Source organism: Neoarius graeffei, chromosome 27 (assembly GCF_027579695.1).
Source record: "Neoarius graeffei isolate fNeoGra1 chromosome 27, fNeoGra1.pri, whole genome shotgun sequence".
NCBI lineage: Eukaryota > Metazoa > Chordata > Actinopteri > Siluriformes > Ariidae > Neoarius > Neoarius graeffei.
Genome location: NC_083595.1, coordinates 171,399 through 197,824, shown reverse-complemented (window position 1 = coordinate 197,824; position 26,426 = coordinate 171,399). Strand labels below are relative to the sequence as shown.

Genomic DNA, 26,426 nt, shown 5'->3' with positions numbered 1-26,426 from the left:
TGGTTTTCTAGCTTTTCATGTGCTTTGACCGATTTATATGTGAGTGAATATTTGATAAATGTCCACGTGTGGTTAACTGGCATTATGGAAATGTTTATGCTTGTGAGGGCTAATTTTATTTTATTTATCCATCTGCAGCTCTTACGGTGTTTGTGAAGAAAGGTTGTGAAGGAAAGGAAGTATATTTGTGTTCAAATTAAGGATGATGGCTGAAGATGATAAATGCTTCTTGAAACATCAGTAAGCTTCATCGTTGTCTGGCTGGGGTTCGCTATAGTAAGAGCTTGCCCTCATCGATCTGACGACTTGCTGCCATTATGACGGGCCATGATGGAGGGTCTTTGTGGCGTGCCTGCTGCTGCTGCTACTACTTCACCATGTGCTGTCTAAATGGATTCATCATGAACATGTCCCGACGTGTCAGCACATGATCCACTTCGGCAATCCAGGCAGCGGTTTCATGGATTCGACGCACTGGTCAAGTATGGTCACATTCACTGACATTGAAGCAGAACTGTGAGTACACATCTATATTACACAGTCTACAGACTGCAACAAGGTGAGCTCCACATGAACAGCCCTTTTAGACTGAACCAGTGAACTTTTCATACTCATCTTCTCATCTACAGCAAAGGAGAGAAACTGTTGCTTACACTCACAAATGGACACATTCACATAGACTCTTTATTAAAGACATTTCATATTTTTTGCATACCAAGTACTTTGAGAAGTGTGGTCATTACAGTACTTACCTGGACATTTAAAGTTGTTTGAGTGTCTGCACGTTAATGCAGCTCTGCTAGTTGTTCATGCTCATACTCTGATTTTTGCATTTCAAGTACTTTAGGGTTTGCCTTTATTGTAATACTTATCTGGATATCTACAGCAACTTTCTGTTTATTGCAAAGGTTCGATCATACTTGTTAAGAGGTTTCTTCTGACTTAATAATTTCAAATTGAGTTGATAATGTCAAAGTCAGGTAGCTTCAAGGAGACAGAGGAGCAGATGCCTGGTTCCCAGCATGAAGTTCAAGACTTCCAGAGTGAGCTCCACTCAGTGGCAGTTGTATCTGAGACACCTGGCCTGAAGGAACCTGAAGGGCCTCGACACTCTGAACATGCACGGAACCCGACAGAGAAAATGCGCGCACTACAAGATGAGGCCAAGAAAAAGGAGAAACGGCTGCTCTCCATGGACAAAAAATGGAAGCTCGACATATGCAAAGCAAGAGATCAGCTGCAGACATACATGCCAGAGAGTGAGCTCTGGCCTCTCACTGAAGAGCTTAAGAAAGTGAAGGAAGACGTAATGAACCTGTATTTTGGAATTTGAGATCTTGCCACACCTTCCACCTGCGTGAGAAGAAGAGTTGACACTTGCGAATCAGTTACCACAGAAATCATCACCATTGCCTACGGCAGAGCAATAGACGAAGAAGGGGAGTTTAACGAGGACATGGAAAGACGCCACCTTCATGAACTGCTCCACCGTGACTATGCAGAGTCTGTCTATGGATCTTCTGCTTCCTTGACAAGTCACAGCAAGTCTGACTAACACTCCACAGCTTCGTCCATGGCAGCCAAGCATGCAGCTGCAGAGCTAGCAGTGAAGGAAGCAAATTATGAAATGATGGAGGCAGAAGAAAGACAAAGAGAAGTCATCCGAGAGTTAGAGGAACAACAACAGAAGGCTCTGGAGGCACAAAGGCATGAGTTGGAGCGATTGCAGACAGTGAAGGAAGTGCGGGCAGCTCAAGCTAAGCTAAAGGTATACGATAAAGAGACAGAACGCGAAGCTGCTGACTGCATGAACGATGAAAGGAACAAGGAAACAGAGTGTGCCTGTAACTGCTGTCCCTCTATCTCATGTTGCAACACCCCCTCACACAGATGTTTCCCCTCTTGTTTGGGTCTTTCAAGACAGCATAGCCTTAAATAGGCTCCCTGTTCCAGAGCCATTTGTCTTCAATGGTGATGCAATATGGTTTATTGAATGGAAAGCAGTGTTTACCTCACTCATTGACCAAAAAGCAATCACACCAGTTGAAAAAAACTATTATCTGAAGAAATACGTTGGTGGTCCAGCATGCCAGGTGCTAGAAGGCACTTTCTTCCGGAATGATGATGAAGCCTATCAGGAGGCCTGGAACAAGCTGAATCGTCGCTTTGGCCAGCCATTCGCCATTCAGAGAGAAGCTCTGCAATTGGCCAAGGATTCAACCTAAGGATGTTCAAGGACTCAAAAACTTCTCAGATTTTCTGAATGCCTGTCAAGATGCCATGCCTCACGTCAAGGGTCTTGACATACTAAATGACTGTGAGGAGAACCAGAAGCTTGCCCACAAACTACCAGACTGGGCAGCTTCACACTGGAACCGACAAGTCACCCAATGCCTGAACGAGAAACGGGAATTTCCAAGTTTCAAGGACTTTGCAACATTTGTGTCAGCTGAAGCTGAGATTGCCTGCAATCCAATTACATCGCTTCATGCTCTTCATTCATCAGACTCGAACACTGAGAAGAGAAATCTCAGACACACAGAGAAACAAGGCCAGTGTTCTCACCACTCGCACAGCTACAGACAACACAAATCAAAGGTCAGGCCAGAAAAGGGCTAAAGCTCCATGCATCCTTTGTCAAGATAAGACACCAACTTCATGCATGTCCCAAGTTCACAGGGATGTTGTTGGCAGAACGACAGAACTACGTAAAGGAGAAGAAACTGTTACGGATGCTTAAAATCTGGGCACGGTGCAAAAGACTGTCGTCATAGTCACTGCTGCAACAACTGCAAAGGAAGGCATCCTACAGTCCTCCATGATTACAACTATGGAAAGGAAAGGTGTTCATCTGAAACAGGGATGAATCCAAGTGCTGCTGCTGCAACATCACTCAGTGTAACAGGCGAAGGCTCATCCTACACATCGATGGTAATACCAGTGTGGGTGTCAACTAAAAATAATTCAACAGCTGAGAAGCTTGTCTATGCTCTACTCGACACTCAAAGCGATACAACATTTGTCGACCAAGAAGTGAGCGACAGTCTAATTGCTGACAAGTATCCAGTGAAGTTGAAGTTGACCACCATGAGTGGGGAAAAAACACAGTTCTCCCAAGTGAGTGTGTCTCCGGCCTTTGTGTAAGGGGATACAGTTCTGCTATTCAGGTTGATCTTCCAGTTGCCTACACAAAGGATTGCATACCCATTAACCATGCTCACATTCCCACTTGTGAGACGGCTAAACAATGGAGTCATCTCAGAGAACTAGCAGACGAAATTCAATCACTAAAGGACTGTGAAGTAGGATGACGACTTATAGGCTACAACTGCTCCAGAGCCATGGCACCAAGGCAGGTCATCCTAGGAGGAGATGAGGAACCCTGTGCAATACGGACAGACTTAGGATGGACTATTGTGGGGCGCTCATCCCAAGGCCATGATCTGTTGAGCACAAGTCGCTTGTGTCACAAAGTCACGGTTAAAGAGCTGCCTCTGGTAACTTCTGCCAATGCTATTTGCATTCTAGAATCTGACTTCAAGGATGGCAGTGAAGACAGCAAAGCAGTGTCACAAGACGATATCGCCTTCCTCCATAAGCTAGATGAGGGTATATGGAAAAACACGCATGGCCACTATGAAATGCCCCTGCCCTTCAAAAACAGACCTAGCTTGCCTGATGATAAAGACTCAGCCATGATACGCCTCAACCACCTGAAAAGGAAACTGCAACGGGACGAAAGGTATAAGGAGCGGTATGTCGAGTTCATGGAGGAGGTAATTGAGAAGGGAGATGCAGAGCAGGTTGAAGATGGTGGGAGTGAAGGTGAGAGATGGTACATTCCCCATCACGGTGTTTGTCATGCAAAGAAGCCGGAAAAGCTTCGCGTAGTGTTCGATTGCACCACCAGATGCAAAGGAATCAGCCTAAATGACCACCTCCTCTCTGGTCCTGACATGCTGAACAAGTTGAGTGGTGTTCTCATTTGCTTTTGACAACACCCTGTTGCTCTGATGTGTGACATTGGAAAAAATGTTCCATCAATTTCATGTGTATGAGGCTGATCGCAACTACCTGCGCTTTCTCTGTCGGAAGCAAGGAGACTTGAACTCGCCACCCAGCGAGCTCCGGATGAAGGTGCATCTGTTCGGTGCTGCTTCCTCTCCTGGACGTGCAAACTATGGGCTGAAGCGTCTAGCTAAAGAGAATAGCAACCTCTACCCTAAAGGCTCCCGGTTCATCATGAGGGATTTTTATGTAGACGACGGGCTTGCCAGTGTTGAAAGCACCGAAGATGCTACTCAGCTTGCCAGAGAAGCTCGCAAACTGTGCACCATGGGTGGTCTGCGACTACATAAGTTTGTGTCGAACGACAGAGACGTTCTAGAGAGTATACCACCCTCAAAACGAGCAACTAATGTGAAAAATATGGACCTCACCTTCGACAACCTGCCACTTGAGAGAGTCCTAGGGATTCAGTGGGATGTGGAATCCGACCACTTCCGGCTTAACGTCAGCCTAAAGGATCAGCCTGCAACACACTGTGGCATCCTGTCTGTAGTGGCTTCCTTGTATGACCCTCTTGGGTTTGTGGCGCCTGTTCTGCTCAAAGCGAAGATCATTCTTCAGGAGATGTGTAGGCGAGGCACAGGCTGGGACGATCCTCTCCCAGATGAACTTCGTCCAGAATGGGAACAGTGGAGAAGTGATCTAGCCCAATTAGACAATGTTACCATATCCCGTACCTACTCACCTGCTGGATTTGGAAAGGTCACAAAGACAGAGCTGCATCATTTCTCGGATGCTAGCCTTAAGGGTTATGGCCAGTGCTCGTACTTGAGACTTCAAAATGAAGAGGGAGATGTTCACTGTGCCTTAGTTGTAGGAAAGGCACGCGTCTTACCATCCAAGGTCACAACTGTTCCGAGATTGGAACTAACAGCCGCAGTTGTTTCTGTGAAGATAAGCAACATGCTCAAGGAGGAATTTGCATTTACTGGGACTGCGGAGTTCTTCTGGACTGATTCTAAGGTGATCTTAGGATATAGCAATGATGAAACATGACGATTCCACACCTTTTGTGGCTAATCGCATTCAGAAGATTCATCTCAGCTCGCCCCCTCAGCAATGGAGATGCGTCCCAACCAATGAGAATCCTGCTGACCATGCTTCTAGGGGCTTGACTCCCAGCGAGCTTCGTTCATCCACCTGGCTCACTGGACCCAAGTTCTTATGGAACAAGGAAATGAAGCTGCCTGTTGCTGAGATTCCAGAGTTAATGATTGGAGATCCAGAGGTCAGAAGTGCTGTCGTGCTTAGCACAAGAACCACGAGTAAGCCTTGTTGATTGCTTGTCTAAGCTCTCATCTTGGTCACTGGCTACTCGAGCTGTTGCATGCATACTAAGGTGCATCAGCAAGAACAGATCAAACGGTCTCACCACTGTAACAGAACGAGAACATGCAGAACATTGCATAATCATAGACCTGCAGAAAAATGTGTATCAAGAGGAGTTGAAACTGCTGAGCAAAGGGATCCCCCTACCATCTCAAAATCCGTTATACTCGCTTGATTCCTTCCTTGACAAAGATGGCATCCTCAGGGGTGGGAGGTAGGCTGTGCAGCTCTTCTCTTCCCGACTCCATCAAGCACCCTGCAGTCGTCCCCAAGGATCATCACATTGCAAAGATGATCATTGCTCATCACCACGAAAGGATGAAACATCAAGGCAAAGGTCTTACCATTAATGAGATCAGGTCCCATGGATTCCTGGCATCAATTGGGCAGTAGCATCCTACGTTTGTCAATGCGTTACCTGTAGACTGCTTCGGAAACCACCGGAAGAGCAAAGGATGGCTGATCTACCCCCGAACGTGTGGAACCATCACCCCCCCCCCTTCTGTGGAATGGACTACTTTGGTCCATTTTTTACAAAGCAGGGTAAAAAGGAGAACAAGAGGTGTATGGTCTTCTCTTCACTTGCCTTAGCTCCCGCGCCATCCATATTGAGATGCTTGATGACATGTCCACCGACGCCCTCATAAATGACCTACGATGCTTTATTGCCATACGTGGCACTGTTCGTCAAATCAAGTCTGATCAAGGAAGCAACTTTGTTGGAGCCAAAAATGAACTCAAAGAAGCTCTAAAAGAAGTCAGTGCAGACTGGCTGGCTGCATTTCTTGCTGAGAAACAATGCGAGTTCAGCATGAATGCACCCTATTCGAGCCATGTCGGAGGGGTGTGGGAGAGACAGATTAGAACAGTCAAAGGCATCCTAAGGCCACGCTTGCTCTTTCTTCTGGTAGGCTAAATGATGCTTCGCTATTAGCTTTCCTCTATGAAGCTATGGCAGTCGTCAACAGCCATCCACTGACTGTTAACCTCAGTGACACCCCACACACACACAGCCTCGAGCCACTCACCCCTAATCATCTCCTAATTATGAAATCTGTCAAGGCCTTGCCTCTTCCAGGTGAGTTCATCAGAGAAGACATGTATAGCAAGAAAAGGTGGCGACATGTTCAATACCTGGCAGAACAGTTTTGGAGTCGATGGCGAAAGGAATACCTGGCCAACATTCCCCTCAGACAGCGCTGGCATACTCCCAGGAGAAATCTGCAAGTTGGAGATATCGTAATGATGAAAGGAGAGGATGTGCACAGGAACGAGTGGAGGTTGGGCAGAGTTTCAGAAACCACTACTGACAAAGACAGACTAGTAAGGAGAGTTAAGGTCTGCCTCGGTGACAGGAAGCTTGGCAAGAAAGTAGAGCGTCTCCACAAGATGTCTGAAGTGGAGCGCCCAGTCCAGAAGCTAGTCTTGCTGCTGTAGACTGATTTAAGCCTGTTCACCCTATAGTTAATAATACAACTATAGCTTGTAAGCTCATAGTTCATGGTTTAAAAGGGTTTTCCACCTTCTAAACAAGTTATTTGTATAGGGAAGGTCATTTTCAGTTTGAAATCATTCGTGCCTAATGTAAACCGTATACTGTTCCATTATTTACTCATGATTGGTGGGAGTGTAAATTACTCTTATTGACGGTATATAAGCAAGTTAACTACTTCTTGTAAATTTTATTTTTGTTAGTGCTTTACGTTTTCGGGTCTTTTATTTTGAAGCCCTTCTGGCGTACTCTCATCTGAGAGTCAGCAACTTGCCCATAGGTGTTCACACATGAACGGCAGCTAATTGAAGAGTGTACGGAAGGAAAAGGTGTTTTGAAGACGTTGCCTTGCAATGTAAAGTTTCATTATGGATAATTAAGCGCCTAGCTGGAAATGGGAACAAGGTATTGTGTGTTTCAACTTGTTTTATGACTGTTTGCTGTGACGTGTTATCCTAATTAACTGCCGAAAGGGTGTTTACATATATCGTTGTTGTATTAGCCATGCTAAGGTTAGCTTATGCGAAAGGGTGCTACATGGATAAGCTGTAATGTCGTGTTAATGCTGGTTTTCTAGCTTTTCATGTGCTTTGACCGATTTATATGTGAGTGAATATTTGATAAATGTCCACGTGTGGTTAACTGGCATTATGGAAATGTTTATGCTTGTGAGAGCTAATTTTATTTTATTTATCCATCTGCAGCTCTTACGGTGTTTGTGAAGAAAGGTTGTGAAGGAAAAGAAGTATATTTGTGTTCAAATTAAGGATGACGGCTGAAGATGATAAATGCTTCTTGAAACATCAGTAAGCTTCATCATTGTCTGTCTGGGGTTCGCTATACTGTGTCATATGATAACAAAACACACCTGGAGGACAGTGTTATGTGCTCTGTTCCCCACATGCATAAGCTCGCAGAAGATCCCAGCTAGCTGTGATTTAATAGGGGACAGAGAGTATGCCCCTCATTATGCCCCTGGAATGGGATGTTCAATAAGAGACAGTGGGTGTGAGAGACAGGAGTCCAAATATGCGGATTTCGGGGCATCACAGTGGCGCAGCTCCAGGGTCCTGGATTCGATTCTAAGTTCGGGTTGCTGTCTGTGTGAAGTTTTGCAAGTTCTCCCCCATCAGTGTAGGTTTCCTCTGGGTCCAATGGTTTCTTCTTCAGCAAATTAGTTATGCTTAAATTGTCATTCGGTGTGTGGGGGGGGGGGGTTGTTGTGTTTTTTTTTTTTTATTAAATATGAATCCTACATGTATGGCATTGCGGGGAAAAATGTCTAGATTTAGAAATGCCATAATTGTCAGCAAGCTCAAATAGAGATGTGCATTGGACTATTTTTATTTACTTACTTTCTTAGTGCGTGGACAGTTAATTTTGTTTGTACCTGCATGTGATTTCTTAACAAATTTGGGAAATTCTGTTCCCCAGAAGATAAGCAAACAAGTAGCTGAATTTAAAACAACCCTGACCAGGCAAGTCCTAAGACAATACTGTAAATACATCATGCAGTGCCACAGTCATGTTAATGAACATTCGTTTTATTTTGCCCTGCAAGCTTCGTATCTGACCATTTGTTTACTCCCACAAGGAAGTAAAAAAAACTTCATACTCGTATCCAGTACTGGCACAAAATATGGAAATGCCTAGGAAAAGGTCGATTTTGCATACTTAATCCGTGCAAATGACATCAGAATCTGCACTGAAGACAGCTGAAATGCATTATGAAGATACAGAGACACCTTTTAACCACAATTTTATACTTTACCCATGAAAACACTAGCAGTTTTGGCCATCGTTGTGTGATAAACATCAAAATATTGGAAATGTTATCTCTTTTTGTTTTGTTTAGCCCCAAAGCCAACCTTAATCACTCCTTGTTGGGCAATCCTGCCATGATATGCTAATTATTCCACAGGTGAAAACCATTAACTAAATCATGTGGTCTCTACAAAGAATTCATTAGAAAAATATTTATCCTCTGACTACAGCCAGGCAACAGGCAGAAATGGCATCAGAGAGAGAAACTACAGAAGAGCAGCGTATTAGGATGAAAGTTTTGTGGGAGGAGGGTCATTCATAATGAGCCATAGCAATGAAACTGCATGTGACCCACAGTGCTGTCTGGAAATGCCTCAAGCATCACCAGAAGACTGGGAACTTCAAGAACATTTCAAGCAGAGGAAGGAAGAAAAAGTTGACTAAAGCTGATGTCCAGTACCTCAAGACTACATCCCTACGAGAGAGGAAGAAATCCAGCAAGGAACTGGCACAGGACCTCCAAGATGCTACAGGCAAGGATGTGTCTCCACACCTGGTTAGGAAGATGCTCTCAGCAGAAGGCCTCAAAGGTCATGTGTCAGTGCGCAAAACTTTTGTTGAGAGGTGGAAATAAGCAGAAGAGACTTAACTGGGCAAAAATTCACAGGAGTTGGACTTCTGAGCAGTGGAAAAGGGTCATGTTCTCAGATGAGAAGAAATTTGAATTATTTGGCAACGCTATGCAACAGTAAGTCAGGTGCAGAAAGGGAGAAAGATACAAGGCAAACTGTATTTCACCCACAGTAAAACATGGCGGAGGGGTCCTGCAAGTATGGGGAGCCATCACCTACAATGGAGTTGGTCATCTCTACAAAATAGATGGGACCCTCACTGCTGACAAGTACAGACAAATCCTTATCCATCATGCTATGCCTTCTGGAAGAGCTCTCCTTGGCAACAACTTTATCTTCCAGCAAGATAATGACCCAAAACACACAGCCAGGATGGTTAAACAGTATTTACAAAACAAAGAACAAGATGTCAGCTTGACAATTCTTGATTGGCCAGCCCAAAGTCCTGACATGAATATAATTGAGCAAGTCTGGAACTACATGGAGCGAGAGAAGGTGAAAAGGGCTCCTTCAAACCTGCAACAGCTCTGGGAAGTGTTGCAAGACATATGGAGATCAATTCCACTTGATTTTATTCATAAACTTTATGATGGCATGCCTGATCGTGTCAGTGCACTTCAGTGTCAAGGGGTTCCATACCAAATATTGATAATATTTTAGAATGATTTACTCTGGTTACTTGTAACATTTGTTTGTTATGATGAAAATGTTTAGTTTATTAAGAGAACTTGAGAACAAAAGGCCAAATTGTGTTGTTTTGTCATTTTGGTAGGTGTTTCCATATTTTTTGCCAATACTGGTACCTTGTTGTGTCCTGTTTGATCCCAGTCCTGGTGGACACCTCTAGTCTCAACCAGATGCTCAGTGAACCTTACTGGCAAGCTTTCTTAGGATAATCTTTATACAGTACTAATGTACCGTATATGGTCTTGGATAGACACACACAGATTGCACACACATTTGAGCCTCATTTCTTCCTGTTGTATTTTCTCTGCTCCCAGACTGTGAAGTTTGCAAATCCTTCTTCCTCAACAAATGTGAGGTTCATGGACCACCCCTCTTCATCCCCGATACTCCTGTTCCCATGGGAGTCCCTGACCGAGCCAGACAAACACTTCCTCCTGGGCTAGAAATCCAGAAGTCCAGTATTCCCGATGCAGGCCTGGGAGTGTTTAATAAGGGGGAGACTGTTCCAGTAGGTGCACACTTCGGCCCCTGCCAGGGAGAGCTGGTGAACCGAGAGGAAGCCAAGAACAGTGGAGACTCCTCAGTTGTGAGTTTGTCATAAATTTTATTATAAAGATTGTATATTTTTATGTAACAAAATATGATGACTAGATGAAGGTAGCTCCAATTAATATCAATTTCTTTTCGCAGATATGTGGAGTAGTGGTGTAAATCGTAAGTTTGAGCACAATCCAGTCCAACATCGGTTCTTTTAGCCAGTGTGGTGGAACTTAGCTGTTAATAAAAATACTAGTAACACCTCAGTGCTCAAGTAAATAAAGTAATGCTCAAGCAAATATTTCTTTATTGTATAATTATTCATGAAAGTCCCATAAAATCACAAGCCCAGGTAGTCACCAACATAGGTCCTCCCATAACGACTCCTAAACATGGTCAGCTTCCTGTATTACACAAAATATTAGTCGTCATCTTCAACAACATTCCATTATAGTCTGTTTTCCCAAGTGCAGTTGAGAAAAACTGTACCAAGTTTTCCTTGACACTGCTGCATGCACAACATGGTAGCTTCTCTCTCTCTCTCTCTCTCTCTCTCTCTCTCTCTCTCTCTCTCTCACGCATGCACGCACGCACTTCATTTACACTTAGTTTGTTTCTTTTCTCAGTGTCGAGGATAAACAGAGAAGCATGACGCTACAGGATTTGAACAGATACTGTTAACTATAATTAATGCTAAAGTTAATATAAAACTTGTTACCACACCAACGAGCCAATGGTTTTCGATGCCACAAAATTTGCCACCTATGCGAGTTGGGTTGATGCTGGGGTCTGCGGTTGGTGTGACGACGTTTCATTTCCGTGAATTCACAAATGCAGACAAAATATAATTTGAACATCGGTTCAGTGAGGGTTGATTTAGATATGTACAGTATATACCCAGTGTGCTGTGAGACAAAGTGAAGTGTGCTGTGGAATTTTGAGCAACACCATGCATTTTTATGCAGGCTCATGAAATAAGATTTTTTAAAATACAACGACTGTACTTTTTCATTAAAAATGTTTGTAGGTAGTCACTTTTAACTTTTACATTTTTTTTTAAATCTAAATGGCCTTTAATCCCATTTTGAAAATAAATTTGGGTCCAGGGAGGAGGATTACTATTGTAGCGACCAGAAAAGGCAGTCGCTTTAGTTGTTGCCAGTTCCACGGAGCCTTGCCAGAGTGCAAAGGCTCATGGGGCTGTTAATGTTTAAGCTTGGAGAACATTAGGGGCTAAATAGCAATGAGCCACCTTGACCAAGACTCCTGCAGTAATTGACCACCTCTGTCCAGTATTTCTGATGGGCCTGTATCTTGTAGTAAAATAAAACATCTAGAACCATGTTATGCACAGAGCATAGGATGTCACATAAGTCAATCAGTCCCTATCCCAGTCCACCATCCAACCCTGCCTGAAGTCCTCGACCATCTTCCATTGCCAAAAAAAGACCATTAGCAGCCTGAATGACCACTGTCCAGTGGCACTTACTCCCGTCATCATGAAGCACTTTGAGCAACTGGTTCAGACTTGCATCATCTCAAGTCCCCCACCTATGTTAGATACCAGTATGCTTATAGAGCTAACGGGTCTACAGAGGACACCATAGCTACCGTACAACTCTCCACACTGCCCTCAGTCACCTTGAGCAGCAGGAGAGCTATGCTAGGCTGTTCTTTGTGGACTTTAGCTCAGCATTCAACACCATTCTCCCTTACAGACTGGTGTCCAACCTGACAGACCTAGGACTGTCTTAATCCATCTGCCTCTGGATAAAGGACTTCCTGTCTGATCGCTCACAGAGGGTGAGAGAAGGCCCCCACATCGCCTCAGCAATGGCTCCCCTCTCTTCACCCTCTAGTCAAGTTTATTTTTATAGTGCTTTTAACAATAGACATTGTTGCAAAGCAGTTTTACAGAATTTGAACGACTTAAAACATGAGCTAATTCTATCCCTAATGAGCAAACCTGTGGCAAGGAAAAACTCCCTCAGATGACATGAGAAAGAAACCTCGAGAAGAACCAGACTCAAAAGGGAATCCATCCTCATTTGGGTGATAAGAGACAATGTGATTATAACATTTTTAACATGAAGTCAGTTTTCTTGATGTTCTAACTCTTCATTGATGGAAACTTGAGTGCAGAACTGTTCATGACAACTGCAGTCCTAAAGTTGGCAAGTTAGCTGTAGTCCTCAGCCATAAAAGCATTACTGTAAGTGTCCAGAGCATCTTCCAAGTGTGACTTTCAACTGTCCATATGGGGCCATCCTCCACAGGAGTGGTGTGATGAGACTCCAACCAGATGTAGGGCATCAGAATGGATCAGGCAGGTCTGAGGAGCAGAAGAGGTCAGGATTGCCATGTAACTCAGAGGGACAGATGGGGGGAGGGGGAGAGAAAGAGAGAAAACACAGGGTGTTGGGTATGCCCAATGTCACCTGATGAGTAGGAACAGTATACATTTTGCACTGAGTCCCTGCTTGGGACTCTGGCAAAACTAACTATGACAGCATAACTAAAAGGGGTGAGCCAGAAGGTAACACAGACATGAGGGAGCCCCAGGACATAAAGCAGCAGCCACTACAGGATCAACAAACTTGAGCGAGCAAGCGAGTGGGGGACTGACAGCATCCATACATTCCAGTTTGCCAAAACACTGTCTGAGGACCCTCCAGATCTACTCTTTTCCCTCATAAACACACTTAACAAAAGGCTTGGCTACGCAGATATGCGTTCAGCCTAGACTTAAACATGTCAAGTTTATTTGTATAGCGCTTTTAACAATAAACATTGTCACAAAGCAGCTTTACAGAATTTGAACGGCTTAAAACATGAGCTAATTTTGTCCCTAATCTATCCCCAATGAGCAAGCCTGTGGCGACAGTGGCAAGGAAAAACTCCCTCAAATGACATGAGGAAGAAACCTCGAGAGGAACCAGACTCAAAAGGGAACCCATCCTCATTTGGGCAACAACAGACAGCATGACTATAACATTAACAGTTTTAACATGACAATTTCGTTGATGTTATAACTCTTCATTGATGGAAACTTGAGTGCAAAACTGCTCATGACAACTGCAGTCCTAAAGTTAGCAAGTCAACTGTAGTCCTCAGCCATAAAAGCATTACTGTAAGAGTCCAGAGCATCCTCCAGGTATAACCCTCAACTGTCCTCATGGGGCCGTCCTTCACAGGAGCGATGCGATAAAACTCCGACCAGACACCAGGGCACCAGGATGGATCAAGCAGTTCCGAGGGGCAGAAGAGGCCAGCATCTCAATCCCAGGACCAACATGTAACTCAGAGGGACAGATGGGGGGAGAGAGAGAGAGAGAGAGAGAGAGAAAAAACACAGGTTGTTAGGTATGCCCTAAAAATGACACAAGTATTAAATCTGTGTGGTAGGCTCGCAGAGATGAGAGTCTTGACATCAGGCATAATACACAACTATGGCATGCTAATATGGTTAAAAAATATCATGGCCTGCTCTGGCTGGATGCTTGATTGGGTGATGGGAGCACACTGATGGGAGAAACATGGACTGTTTCTGATTCCCAAACACTGCTTGGAAGGCTGTTCCATAACTGTGGGGCTTTGTAAGAAAAGGTTCTGCCCCCTGATGTAGCCTTCACTATGGGAGGTACCAGCAGATAGCCTGCACCTTTTGATCTAAGTAGACGTGGTGGGTCATAGAGGACCAGAAGTTCACTCGGGTACTGTGGTGCGAGACCATTCAGTGCTTTCAAGGTCAATAATGGTATTTTACAATCAGTGTGAAATTTGACTGGGAGCCAATGCAGTGTGGATAAGACAGGGGTGATGGGGTCATATTTTCTAGTTCTAGTAAGGACTCTTGCTGCTGCATTTTGAACTAACTGGAGCTTGTTTATGCACTTATTGGAACATCCAGACAGTAAGCCATTACAGTAATCCAACCTGGAGGTAACAAAAGCATGAACTAATTTTTCTGCGTCGTGCAGTGACATTGAATTTTTTTCTCTTAGAAATATTTCTGAGATGAAAGAAAGCTAACCGGGTAATGCTATTGATGTGAGTTTCGAATGAAAGTCCGGGGTCAATAATCACCTCGAGGTCTTTTACTGCTGCACGTAAAGAAACAGAAAGGCCATCCAGAGTTACTGTGTAATCAGAAAACTTACTTCTAGCTGTATGTGGTCCTAGTACAAGTACTTCAGTCTTGTCAGAGTGAAGCAGAAGGAAGTTAATAAGCATCCAGTGTCTAATGTCCTTTACACATTTCTCAGTTCTATTAAGCTGGTGTCTTTCATCAGGTTTTGTAGAAACATACAACTGTGTGTCATCAGCATAACAGTGGAAACTAATATGTTTATGAATAATATCACCCAGAAGTAATATACATATATATGTGTGTGTGTGTGTGTGTGTGTATAATATCACCCAGATTCCAAAAAAGTTGGGACAAAGTACAAATTGTAAATAAAGACGGAATGCAATGATGTGGAAGTTTCAAAATTCCATATTTTATTCAGAATAGAACATAGATGACATATTAAATGTTTAAATTGAGAAAATGTGTCATTTAAAGAGAAAAACTAGGTGATTTTTAAATTTCATGACAACAACACATCTCAAAAAAGTTGGGACAAGGCCATGTTTACTGCTGTGAGACATCCCCTTTTCTCTTTACAACAGTCTGTAAACGTCTGGGGACTTTGGAGACAAGTTGCTCAAGTTTAGGGATAGGAATGTTAACCCATTCTTGTCTTATGTAGGATTCGAGTTGCTCAACTGTCTTAGGTCTTTTTTGGCATAACTTCTGTTTTATAATACGCCAAATGTTTTCTATGGGTGAAAGATCTGGACTGCAGGCTGGCCAGTTCAGTACCTGGACCCTTCTTCTATGCAGCCATGATGCTGTAATTGATGCAGTATGTGGTTTGGCATTGTCATGTTGGAAAATGCAAGGTCTTCCCTGAAAGAGACGTCGTCTGGATGGGAGCATATGTTGCTCTAGAACCTGGATATACCTTTCAGCATTAATGGTGTCTTTCCAGATGTGTAAACTGCCCATGCCACACGTGCTAATGCAACCCCATACCATCAGAGATGCAGGCTTCTGAACTGAGCGCCGGTAACTTGGGTCGTCCTTCTTCTCTTTAGTCCGAATGACACGGCGTCCCTGATTTCCATAAAGAATTTCAAATTTTGATTCGTCTGACCACAGAACAGTTTTCCACTTTGCCACAGTCCATTTTAAATGAACCTTGGCCCAGAGAAGACGTCTGCGCTTCGGGATCATGTTTAGATACGGCTGCTTCTTTGAACTAGAGTTTTAGCTGGCAACGGCAGATGGCACGGTGAATTGCGTCCACAGAATGTTCTCTGGAAATATTCCTGAGCCCATTTTGTGATTTCCAATACAGAAGCATGCCTGTATGTGATGCAGTGCCGTTTAAGGGCCCGAAGATCATGGGCACCCAGTATGGTTTTCCGGCCTTGACCCTTACGCACAGAGATTCTTCCAGATTCTCTGAATCTTTTGATGATATGCACTGTAGATGATATGTTCAAACTCCTTGCTATTTTACACTGTCAAACTCCTTTCTGATATTGCTCCACTAATTGTCAGCGCAGAATTGGGGGGGGGATTGGTGATCCTCTTCCCATCTTTACTTCTGAGAGCCGCTGCCACTCCAAGATGCTCTTTTTATACCCAGTCATGTTAATGACCTATTGCCACTTGACCTAATGAGTTGCAATTTGGTCCTTCAGCTGTTCCTTTTTTGTACCTTTTAACTTTTCCAGCCTCTTATTGCTCCTGTCCCAACTTTTTTGAGATGTGTTGCTGTCATGAAATTTCAAATGAGCCAATATTTGGCATGAAATTTCAAAATGTCTCACTTTTGACATTTGATATGTTGTCTATGTTCTATTTTGAATACAATATCAGTTTTTGAGATTTGTAAATTATTGCATTCCATTTTTATTTACAATTTGTACTTTGTCCCAACTTTTTTGGAATCGTGTGTGTGTGTGTGTGTGTGTGTATATATATATATATATATATATATATATATATATAAAAGAAAAATGCAGTGGACCCAAGACAGAACCTTGTGGAACACCAAACTTTTGCCTCAGTATGTCTAGAAAAATCACCATTTACATCAGCACACTGATGGTGATCAGTTAAATAAGAGCTGAGCCAGGAGAGGGCCGTTCCCTTAACTCCCACAACATTTTCTAGTCTATCCAGAAGAATGGAATGATCAATGGTATCAAATGCTGAACTAAGGTCAAGCAACACAAGCAGCGAGACACAGCCCTGATCAGACACCAACACTAGGTTGTTTACTCCTTTAACCAGAGCTGTCTCTTTGCTCTGATGAGGTCTAAATCCTGACTGATACATTTCATGGATGTTATTCCTATGTAAATATGAGCATAACTGCTGTGTCATGGCTTTTTCTAGGATTAAAAAAGTAGTTCTTCTGCACTTACAACTGCACCCTGCTTGCTCCCGTAATGGCATCATATTTGCGGATGATACTACCATAGTGGGGCTCATCTCTGGGGGGAAGGAGTCTGCTTATCAGCACAAGGTGGAATAGCTGTCTGGGTGGTGCTGAGACAACAAACCTGGACCTCAACCACCAAAACCAAGGATCTGATCATAGACTTCAGGAAAAAGAAAACGGACTTTCAGCCTATTCTCATCAGTGCGCAATGTGTGGAGAGGATCCTGGACTTCTGGTTCCTTGGGGTGCACGTAGAGGAGGACCTGACCTGGAGCTCTAATGCCACACAGTGATAAAGAACGCACAGCAGAGACTTTACTTCTTGATGATCCTCAGGATGAACGACCTCCCTCAGAAACTGCTTGTGTCCTTCTATTGTTGCTCCATAGAGAACATACTTACAGACTGAATCAGTGTGTGGTTTGTCAGCTGCACAGGAGCAGAGAGAAAAGTTCTCCAGAGGATTGTCGCCACCACCCAAAAGATCATCGGATGCCCGCTTCCCTGCCTGGAAGAGCTTTACAGTTTCTGCTGCCTCAAAAGAACCCTCAGTATATTATAAGGTCCGTCCCACCCCAGAAATTCTCTGTTTGAACTGCTGCCCTTGGGCAGGCAGTTCAGGTCAATTAAGAAATGGACAAATAGACCCCTTGCACATGACGTTACGCATCATGTGATAATTGACCCCCAGGTGAAAAGACACCAGTTTTCGTGTAAGCAAGGCTTAACCAGTCTTAAATATGGTTCATTTTTGCGCTGTTTTTGGTTGTTCCAATCATTTAAATCGAGGAATAGATAAGATATTACCATTTCCCTGCTATGAAGAAAAATGTTAACAAAGAGAAGCAAATGCTTCAAGAACAATGAAGAAATGAGTGGTTAAAGAGAATACAGCGAGAGGAGCTAACCCTGAAAACTCCAGAGAAATTTGCGACTATTTAAAATCTGTTTTTTAAAACATAGACAGGCGCAACAGAGTATGGAAGAGTTTGTTTAAGAATCTCCTTTTATTTCTGCTCACATTTGAATTAGCTTCTTCATGAAAGTGTTCAGACAAAATCAAATGATTTTCTTCCAGATAAACCAACTTTCTCATTCGACATGGAAAACCCAGATTGGGCACCAAACAAACAATGCTGACATAATTTGTTAAAAATCCCAACAAGGAGCGACATGCTCCTGATGCATCCTGAAAGAACAGAAAAGATTAAGAGCAAAAAGCGCTGAAGCTTTGCTTCTGTTATCAGAGGAACTCAGTCCTGTGCAAAATGTCAACCTGGAGCCAGAGTTAGACCCCGAAGCCGCCGCCAGGCGCCGCTAAAACCGCCATTTAGAATTTGAGCCGCCGCCAGCCAATAATTTTGTAAGCCAATTTGAGCCGCTATCTAATAAAATTTGGCTGAGCCACTAAGAATTGTGTACATCAAATAATGGGTTTATCCACATCATGAGCTACAAGAAAAGTGACACAAACATGATCAACTGTACACACTAGTAGTAACACAATAGAGACGTATAGGCATACACTGTAGAGATTTAGAACTGATATCACAGCACAGAGAGCCACCACAAGCTTGCCGTTGTGACTACCTGTCTGGCTTCCCGCCCCTCACACCGTTACCACGATACACTGGGGAACCCGGGAACCCACCCAGAGCATCAATCGACTCCGATATCGACGAGATGGCTGCATTCTTTGCCGCTGCTGAGGGAAAGTGTAAAGGTATTTTTTTGTTTGCACGTCCAGGTTTTTCCGGGATTGTCCCGGTTTTTTTGTGGAAAATGGAAAATGTCCAGGAAAATGGAATAACCTTCCCGGGACACGTTTTGTCCTGGTTTTTTACTTCCTCACATTATCCCCCATTGAAATAAACACAAATCATTAATGTTTCTCGCAGCCACTTAACATATTAATAGTTTTCACGTAAGCGGGCATATTGTAGGCAGCTACTTGTGTGGCCTCACCGAATGTTTGCGCACGCAGCCAGTCGCCGTTGCTAGGTGATCGTGGTTAATACAACGGCGGCCGCGCGAAATCAAAGATACTGGAATACCGTAATACCAAACAATAGGTGAGAGTTCCCTTGGTCGGTGCGCGAGTAGGCTGGCTGTCTACTTCCTATGTTCTGATTCTGATAAAGGCTGGTTCTAAAGCCTGGGCCAATTTCATCAATAAATTAATCATTAAATAAATCATTAAATATATCAAAAAAGAATGCCTGAACACTGGTGTGAGAAATGAATAAATCAGTTGTCCCAATAACATAGCACCTCTCTCTTGTGATTAAAACAAAGGATTAGGGCTATTTGGTATGATACGGTAGTCTAACTTTTAAAGTTCAGTTCTCCAGAGAAAAGGCTAAAACAACAACGAAGCAGACTGAGAGAAATTATATTGATTATATTTGTATTATTTTGATTTGGAAACGGAATGGGAGGAGAGACAGACGATGAGGGAGTCGGACAGAATGAAGTAGAAGATCCGGTACCTGTCAAAAAGAAAAAAAAATATTGTTAAAAAAAATATTGGCGTCCAAATAAGATCATTCCTATATGAAATTATTTTTTGTAATAATATTTGTGGCAGTGCCCATTTAAGGGTTAAGAAGACAAAATGAATTTTAACTAAACGCCTAACTGCACCAGTTGAACTGTTTTATTTTTAAACGTGAACATTCACATAAGGCATAAGGCATTGTAGATGTGCGTGTCCGCAGCCCTCAACCCCCGCGCTCGTACGTGCGCGCAGGCGCGGCCGCCGACCGATGTGTCCCGGTTTTTTACAACTCAGATGTGGCAACCCTATTCACATACTTCGAGATTGATTAAAAAAAAAAAAAAAGTACTCCACCACTCTACTTTCATCATAGTAAGATAGCTGCCAGTCCTTCACTGGTCATTGCTAGTGAGAGTAGATAGCTAGATGCCTTTCTCGAACAATCCAGATTAGCTTATTATTAGCATTGAACTACAATCTTGCTAGATTTATATTTACAATGAAGTAAGAGACCAGGGGACCTGTGGTAATTTGCTATTTATTCCCCCCATTTGTTTGATCCGTTCGCCCGGATATATGCCACACAGTGACGTCCAGTATCAGCCATTTGTAGCCATAAACATTTTGGTGGCTGCAGCAGCCATTAAGGTTTTGGCTGAGTCAGCTAGCCAGCCAATAATTTCATCAGCCAGCCATTATCCTGAAAACAAACGGCTTCGGGGTCTAGCCAGAGTGTAGTAATGAACCTACAGTTTGAGAGAGTTCTACACAAACGCACTGAACATTACAACAGCTGCAGGCATGTGAAATGGAAATAAGGCAGGAAAAACTTTTTTAGATAAAATTGTTACTGTCTGTTAAAAGGTAGAAACCAGGACTTCCTGGTTTACGCACTTCCTGCTTCCTGAGTTGTTCGCGCCGAGTCCTTTTTTCCCGCGAGTGCCGGCGTTAATTACTAATCCTTTTTTAACTTTTTTCTACAAATAAATTTCCAGTATCCTCTTCATTTTTATTGTACTGTCGCTTTCATTTTTGTACTTTTCGCTTTCCTTTTTCCGGTTTTTTTTTCCCGTTTTTTTCTCTTTCTTTTTTTGGAAGAACGCCGAGACCGGAAGCTTTCTTTTTCTCTCCTCCTGTGTAAAGACCACAAGCGGAGGCCATCCACATCTGATCTGCTTTAATATCAACAGATCTTCATTTAAGGTACGTGAATCTTTTCATCATGGCACACCTTCAGCCTGTTCAGTGTGCTGAGTGCAGGATGTTTAGTCATTCTTCCTCCGTCGCTAGCGATAGCTTTATTAGCTTTACTTGTGATAAGTGCAGATTAGTTAGCTCTCTGACGGAGAAGATAACAGTGCTAGAAGCGCGTGTCCAGGCTTTAGAGCAGGTTAGTGAGCGTGAGAACAGTGTAGTTTCTGTTAGGGAAAGTCTGGACGCCCTAGGTGGAGTTAGCAATCCCCCAACTCTGGCATTAGAGCCCTTACAGCGGGGCGAATGGGTGACGGCTCGGCAGCATAAGCGTAGAGCCAAAGCTACCGCTGAGGCTCGCCCACGGGAGCACCACTCCTCTCCGCGTCACGTGTCGAACAGGTTTGCTCTCCTTAGTGATGCACCCGCTGAGAAACCTGAAAGAGCTCTGGTTATAGGGGACTCTATCATACGGCACGTGAAATTAGCTCAGCCTTTGGGGCACCAGCAGCTTTAGTCAGGTGTATACCGGGAGCCAGGGTGCCGGACATAGCAGGTCCTAGGCAAGCACAGGTTCTCAAAGATAGTTATCCATGCAGGAGCTAATGATATACGCCTTCGTCAGTCTGAGGTTACTAAGGCCCAATCCCAATTCTAATTTCTACCCCTACCCCTCCGCCTTCCCCTCCGCCTTCCCCTTGGCCCTTCCCCTTGAAACTGAGCTACAAGGGATAGGGCTTGAAATTCAACCCTTACGTATTGGGATAGCCCTTCAACGATCGCATACGTCATCGCGTACCTCCGTCAGCGTTTACGTTAGCAAAACGCGACGCGTCATTGGCTGCGACCAGCCGCTACAGTCAGAGGCAGAGGCAGAAATCTCTGCTGGCAGGGTGTGATTTGTTAACTAACACCACTGAATGGGATATCTTTGGCGCTTCGTGCACCACATCCGACAGAATGAGGTGTCAGAACACTCATGTAAACAATAAAAGCGAGAATAACAGAACAAAACGTACGCAGTAAAGCAACCGAAAACAATACTCACTCCCAAAGCTTTTTAGCAGCAGCTTGGATTTCAGAAATCGCTGCTCATTCTCAGCTCGAAAGCGAATCAAGCGGCGTGTTTCCTCTGGATAACAACTTAAAACACGTAAATAATGGAGAAAATACATTTATGACAATCTTTCGCCGCGGGAACCGCCATCTTTCTGAAATCCGCATGAAATCTCGCTGAAATCCGCATGGCATTGTGGGAAATCACTCAAACCCCTTCGTTCGGAGTCTGCTCCAGGAAAATCTCCGTTTGGAGGGGTACAGAAGCCCTACGCCTTCCCCTACCCCTCCGCGTTAACTGGGATTGGGATACCCCTACCCCTTCACGTGAACGCGCAAAATGGAGGGGAAGGGCTAAGGGGTTGGTCCAAGGGGTGAAATGGGATTTGGCCTAAGAGTAACTTTGTAGAGGTGTTTAAATTACCGAAGGTGATGTCTGATGCTGTAGTATGCTCTGGCCCCATCCCAATGCGGCCTGGCGATGTAGCTTACAGGAGGTTATGGTCACTGAACTGCTGGCTGTCCAGGTGGTGCTCTGAAAACAGTGTGGGCTTTATAGATAATTGGGCTAATTTTGAGGGCACTGCTGGCCTGTTAGGGCGGGACGGTATCCATCCCACTCGGGAAGGTGCTGCTCTCATTTCCTGCAGCATAGGTCATAGTCTCAGAATAGGCCTAGTTAATTTCTGACAATCCAGCGCCAAGGCCAGGGAGCAGACGAACAGGCTAAACCGACTGTCTGCTAGCTGCACAGAGTCGTCACTCAGGGCCCACTACATCGAGACTGTGTCTGTTCCCCGAGCTCAACAAAAAGGTAGAAATTTTCAGAGAGTTTGTTCCAGTAACCTAATCAATATAAAATTAGATCATACTGACTGTACAGCTGCTGCCAGCACCTTTGATCTAAAGGTGGGGCTATTAAATATTAGATCTCTTACATCTAAAGCGCTAATGGTTAATGAACTCATTACTGATCAGGAGTTTAATGTACTGTGTTTAAAGCCAAATGAATATATAGCATTAAATGAAGCGAGTCCTCCTGGATACAGTTATATACACCAGCCTCGTCTAACTGGCAGAGGAGGAGGCGTCGCGGTTATTTATAACGATTATCTAGGTGTAACACAAAAACCTGGTTATAAATTTAATACATTTGAAGTTCTTCATACTCATGTAATATATGTAGCCTCGAAAAATAAGTCTACCCAGTTAAGTCTATTGCTTATTATTTACAGGCCCCCAGGGCCATATTCTGAGTTTCTTTCTGAATTTGCAGATTTTATCTCAGATCTGGTTATTTCCTTAGACAAAGCTTTAGTTGTCGGAGATTTTAATATTCACTTCGATAACCCAGAAGACCCTTTAAAAACAGCGTTTGTGTCCATCTTAGACTCAGTCGGGATTAAGCAGAATGTCATAGGACCGACCCATAATGGTGGTCACACCCTTGATCTAATACTAACATTCAGATTAAATGTAGATAATATAGTCATACTTCCACAGTCTGAAGTTATCTCAGATCATTGTCTCATCTCATTCAAGAGATGTCTGAGTAATAATATATGCACCTCACTATGCTACTGTATTAAACGTACTTTCACGTCAACTACTGCACAGAGCTTTATAAATGATCTCCCAGAGCTGTCAACTTTGATTGGGTCACTGTCAGCCCCTGCAGAACTTGATCAGGCAACTGAATGCTTAGAGTCAACATTCCGCTATACTTTAGATTATGTAGCTTCTCTAAAAAGGAAAATGGTCAGAGACAAAAAAAATTAGCACCCTGGTATAATGATGACACTCGCACATTAAAACAGACCACTCGAAAATTGGAACGTAAATGGCGTCAAACAAAATTGGTAGTGTTCAAATTAGCTTGGAAGGAGAGCTTCCTGAAGTATAGAAAAGCTCTTAGTGCTGCAAGATCAACATATTTCTCCTCCCTAATAGAAGATAACAAAAATAATCCTAGATTCCTATTTAATACTGTAGCAAAATTAACCAGGAATAAGTCCACTATCAACACATGCACACCTGCAGTATGTAGTAGCAACGACTTCATGAATTTTTTTAATGACAAAATTGAGAATATCCGACAAAAAATTCAAGCTACTAATTTAAGGTTAGACAATTAAAGTGACCTTGTAGTTAACAATATAACTGTATCAGATCATCAGTTAGAATGTTTTACTCCCCTAAAAGAAACTGAATTACTTTCATTAATCTCTACATCAAAAGCCTCAACTTGCGTACTAGATCCCTTACTGACACATCTATTCAAACAGATAATGCCTGGAGTAATTGAACCGCTTCTAAAAATAATAAATTCTTCTCTTATGATTGGCTATGTACCCAAATCCTTTAAACTAGCAGTTATCAAATCCCTGATTAAAAAACCTGACCTTGATCCCTGTCAGCTGTCCAATTATTGGCCAATATCAAACCTCCCCTTTATCTCCAAGATCCTTGAAAAAGCTGTGGCACAGCAGTTATGCTCATATTTACATAGGAATAACATCCATGAAATGTATCAGTCAGGATTTAGACCTCATCATAGCACACAGACAGCACTGGTTAAAGTAGTAAATGACCTACTGTTGGCGTCTGATCAGGGCTGTGTCTCGCTACTTGTGTTGCTTGACCTTAGTGCAGCATTTGATACCATTGATCATTCCATTCTTCTGGATAGACTAGAAAATGTTGTGGGAGTTAAGGGAATGGCCCTCTCCTGGCTCAGGTCTTATCTAACTGATCGTTATCAGTATGTTGATATAAATGGTGATATTTCTAGACGTACCGAGGTAAAGTTTGGTGTTCCACAAGATTCTGTCTTGAGTCCACTGCTTTTTTCTCTACATATGTTACCTCTGGGCGATATTATTCATAAACATTGTATTAGTTTCCACTGTTATGCTGATGACACACAGTTGTATGTCTCTGCAAAACCTGATGAGAGACACCAGCTTAATAGAATTGAGCAATGTGTTAAGGACATTAGACACTGGATGCTTATTAATTTCCTTCTGCTTAACTCTGACAAGACTGAAGTACTTGTGCTAGGACCACATACAGCTAGAAGTAAGTTTTCTGATTACACAGTGACTCTGGATGGCCTTTCTGTTTCTTCACGTGCAGCAGTAAAAGACCTCGGAGTGATTACTGACCCCAGTCTTTCATTCGAAACTCACATTGATAACATCACCCGGATAGCTTTCTTTCATCTCAGAAATATTGCAAAGATAAGAAATTTAATATCATTGCATGATGCAGAAAAACTAGTCCATGCTTTCGTTACCTCCAGGTTGGATTATTGTAATGCCTTACTGTCTGGATGTTCCAATAAGTGCATAAATAAGTTCCAGTTAGTTCAAAATGCAGCAGCAAGAGTCCTTACTAGAACTAGAAAATATGACCACATCACGCCTGTCTTATCCACACTGCATTGGCTCCCAATCAAATTTCGTATTGATTATAAAATACTACTATTGACCTTTAAAGCACTAAATTGTCTCGCACCACAGTACCTGAGTGAACTTCTGCTCCTCTATGACCCGCCACGCCTACTTAGATCAAAAGATGCAGGCTATCTGCTGGTACCTCGTATAGTGAAGGCTACATCAGGGGGCAGAGCCTTTTCTTACAAAGCCCCACAGTTATGGAACAGCCTTCCAAGTAATGTTCGGGAATCAGACACAGTCTCAGCATTTAAGTCTAGGCTGAAAACATATCTGTTTAGTCAAGCCTTTTGTTAATGGTGTTTATGAGGTAAAGGAGTAGATCTAGAGGGTCCTCAGACATAGTGTTTTGGTAAACTGGGATGTATGGATGCTGTCAGTCCCCACTCGCTTGCTCACTCGAGTTTGTTGACAGTGTAGTGGCTGGCTGCTTTATGTCCCGGGGCTCCCTCATGCCTGTGTTACCTTCTGGCTCTCCCCTTTTAGTTATGCTGTCATAGTTAGTTGCCGGAGTCCCTGCTTGTACTCGGTGCAATATGTATACTGCTCCTACTTATTCAGGTGACATTGGGCATACCTAACAACCTGTGTTTTCTTTCCCTCCCCCCCACCCCAAATCTGTCCCTCTGAGTTACATGGAGTCAACAGGAAATCTTTTGGTGGCGAGGGTGGAGACCTCGACTGGCTGTCATAGCCTGCAGGGAATCGGCCGTCAGACATTCTGTCGCATGTCCCAGACCCGGTGAAATGTAACTGAATTGTCTTGGCCAGCCCTAAGGGTCCCATCTGCATCTCATCATTGCTGAGGAGTGTGCTCCCATCACCCAATCAAGCATCCAGCCAGAGCAGGTCATGATATATTTTTTACCATATTAACATGCCATTGTGTGTTATGCCTGATGTAAAGACTCTCGTCTCTGCGAGCCTACCACACAGATTTAATACTTGTCATTTTTAGGGCATACCTAACAACCTGTGTTTTCTTTCTCTCCCCCCCCCCAATCTGTCCCTCTGAGTTACATGTTGATCCTAGGATTGAGATGCTGGCCTCTTCTGCCCCTCGGAACTGCTTGATCCATCCTGGTGCCCTGTGTCTGGTCAGAGTTTTATTGCACCGCTCCTGTGAAGGACGGCCCCATGAGGACAGTTGAGGGTTATACCTGTTAAAACTGTTAATATTATAGTCAGGCTGTCTGTTGTTGCCCAAATGAGGATGGG

General features: G+C 43.4%; 1 protein-coding gene across 7 annotated transcripts in view; it reads left to right on the top strand.

Annotated features, from left to right (window-relative positions):
* LOC132874727 (zinc finger protein 883-like) overlaps positions 1–26,426 on the top strand; it is a 105,182-nt gene that overhangs the window by 57,867 nt on the left and 20,889 nt on the right. For 4 of the 7 annotated variants that reach the window (XM_060911102.1, XM_060911101.1, XM_060911100.1 and 1 more), the window contains one exon: positions 10,287–10,558. In XM_060911102.1, coding sequence (XP_060767085.1) covers positions 10,287–10,558 — 272 coding nt within the window. Of the gene's footprint in view, positions 1–138; positions 7,696–10,286; positions 10,559–26,426 lie in introns of all 7 variants that reach the window. The other 3 variants (XM_060911103.1, XM_060911104.1, XM_060911105.1) reach the window with 2 other exon arrangements.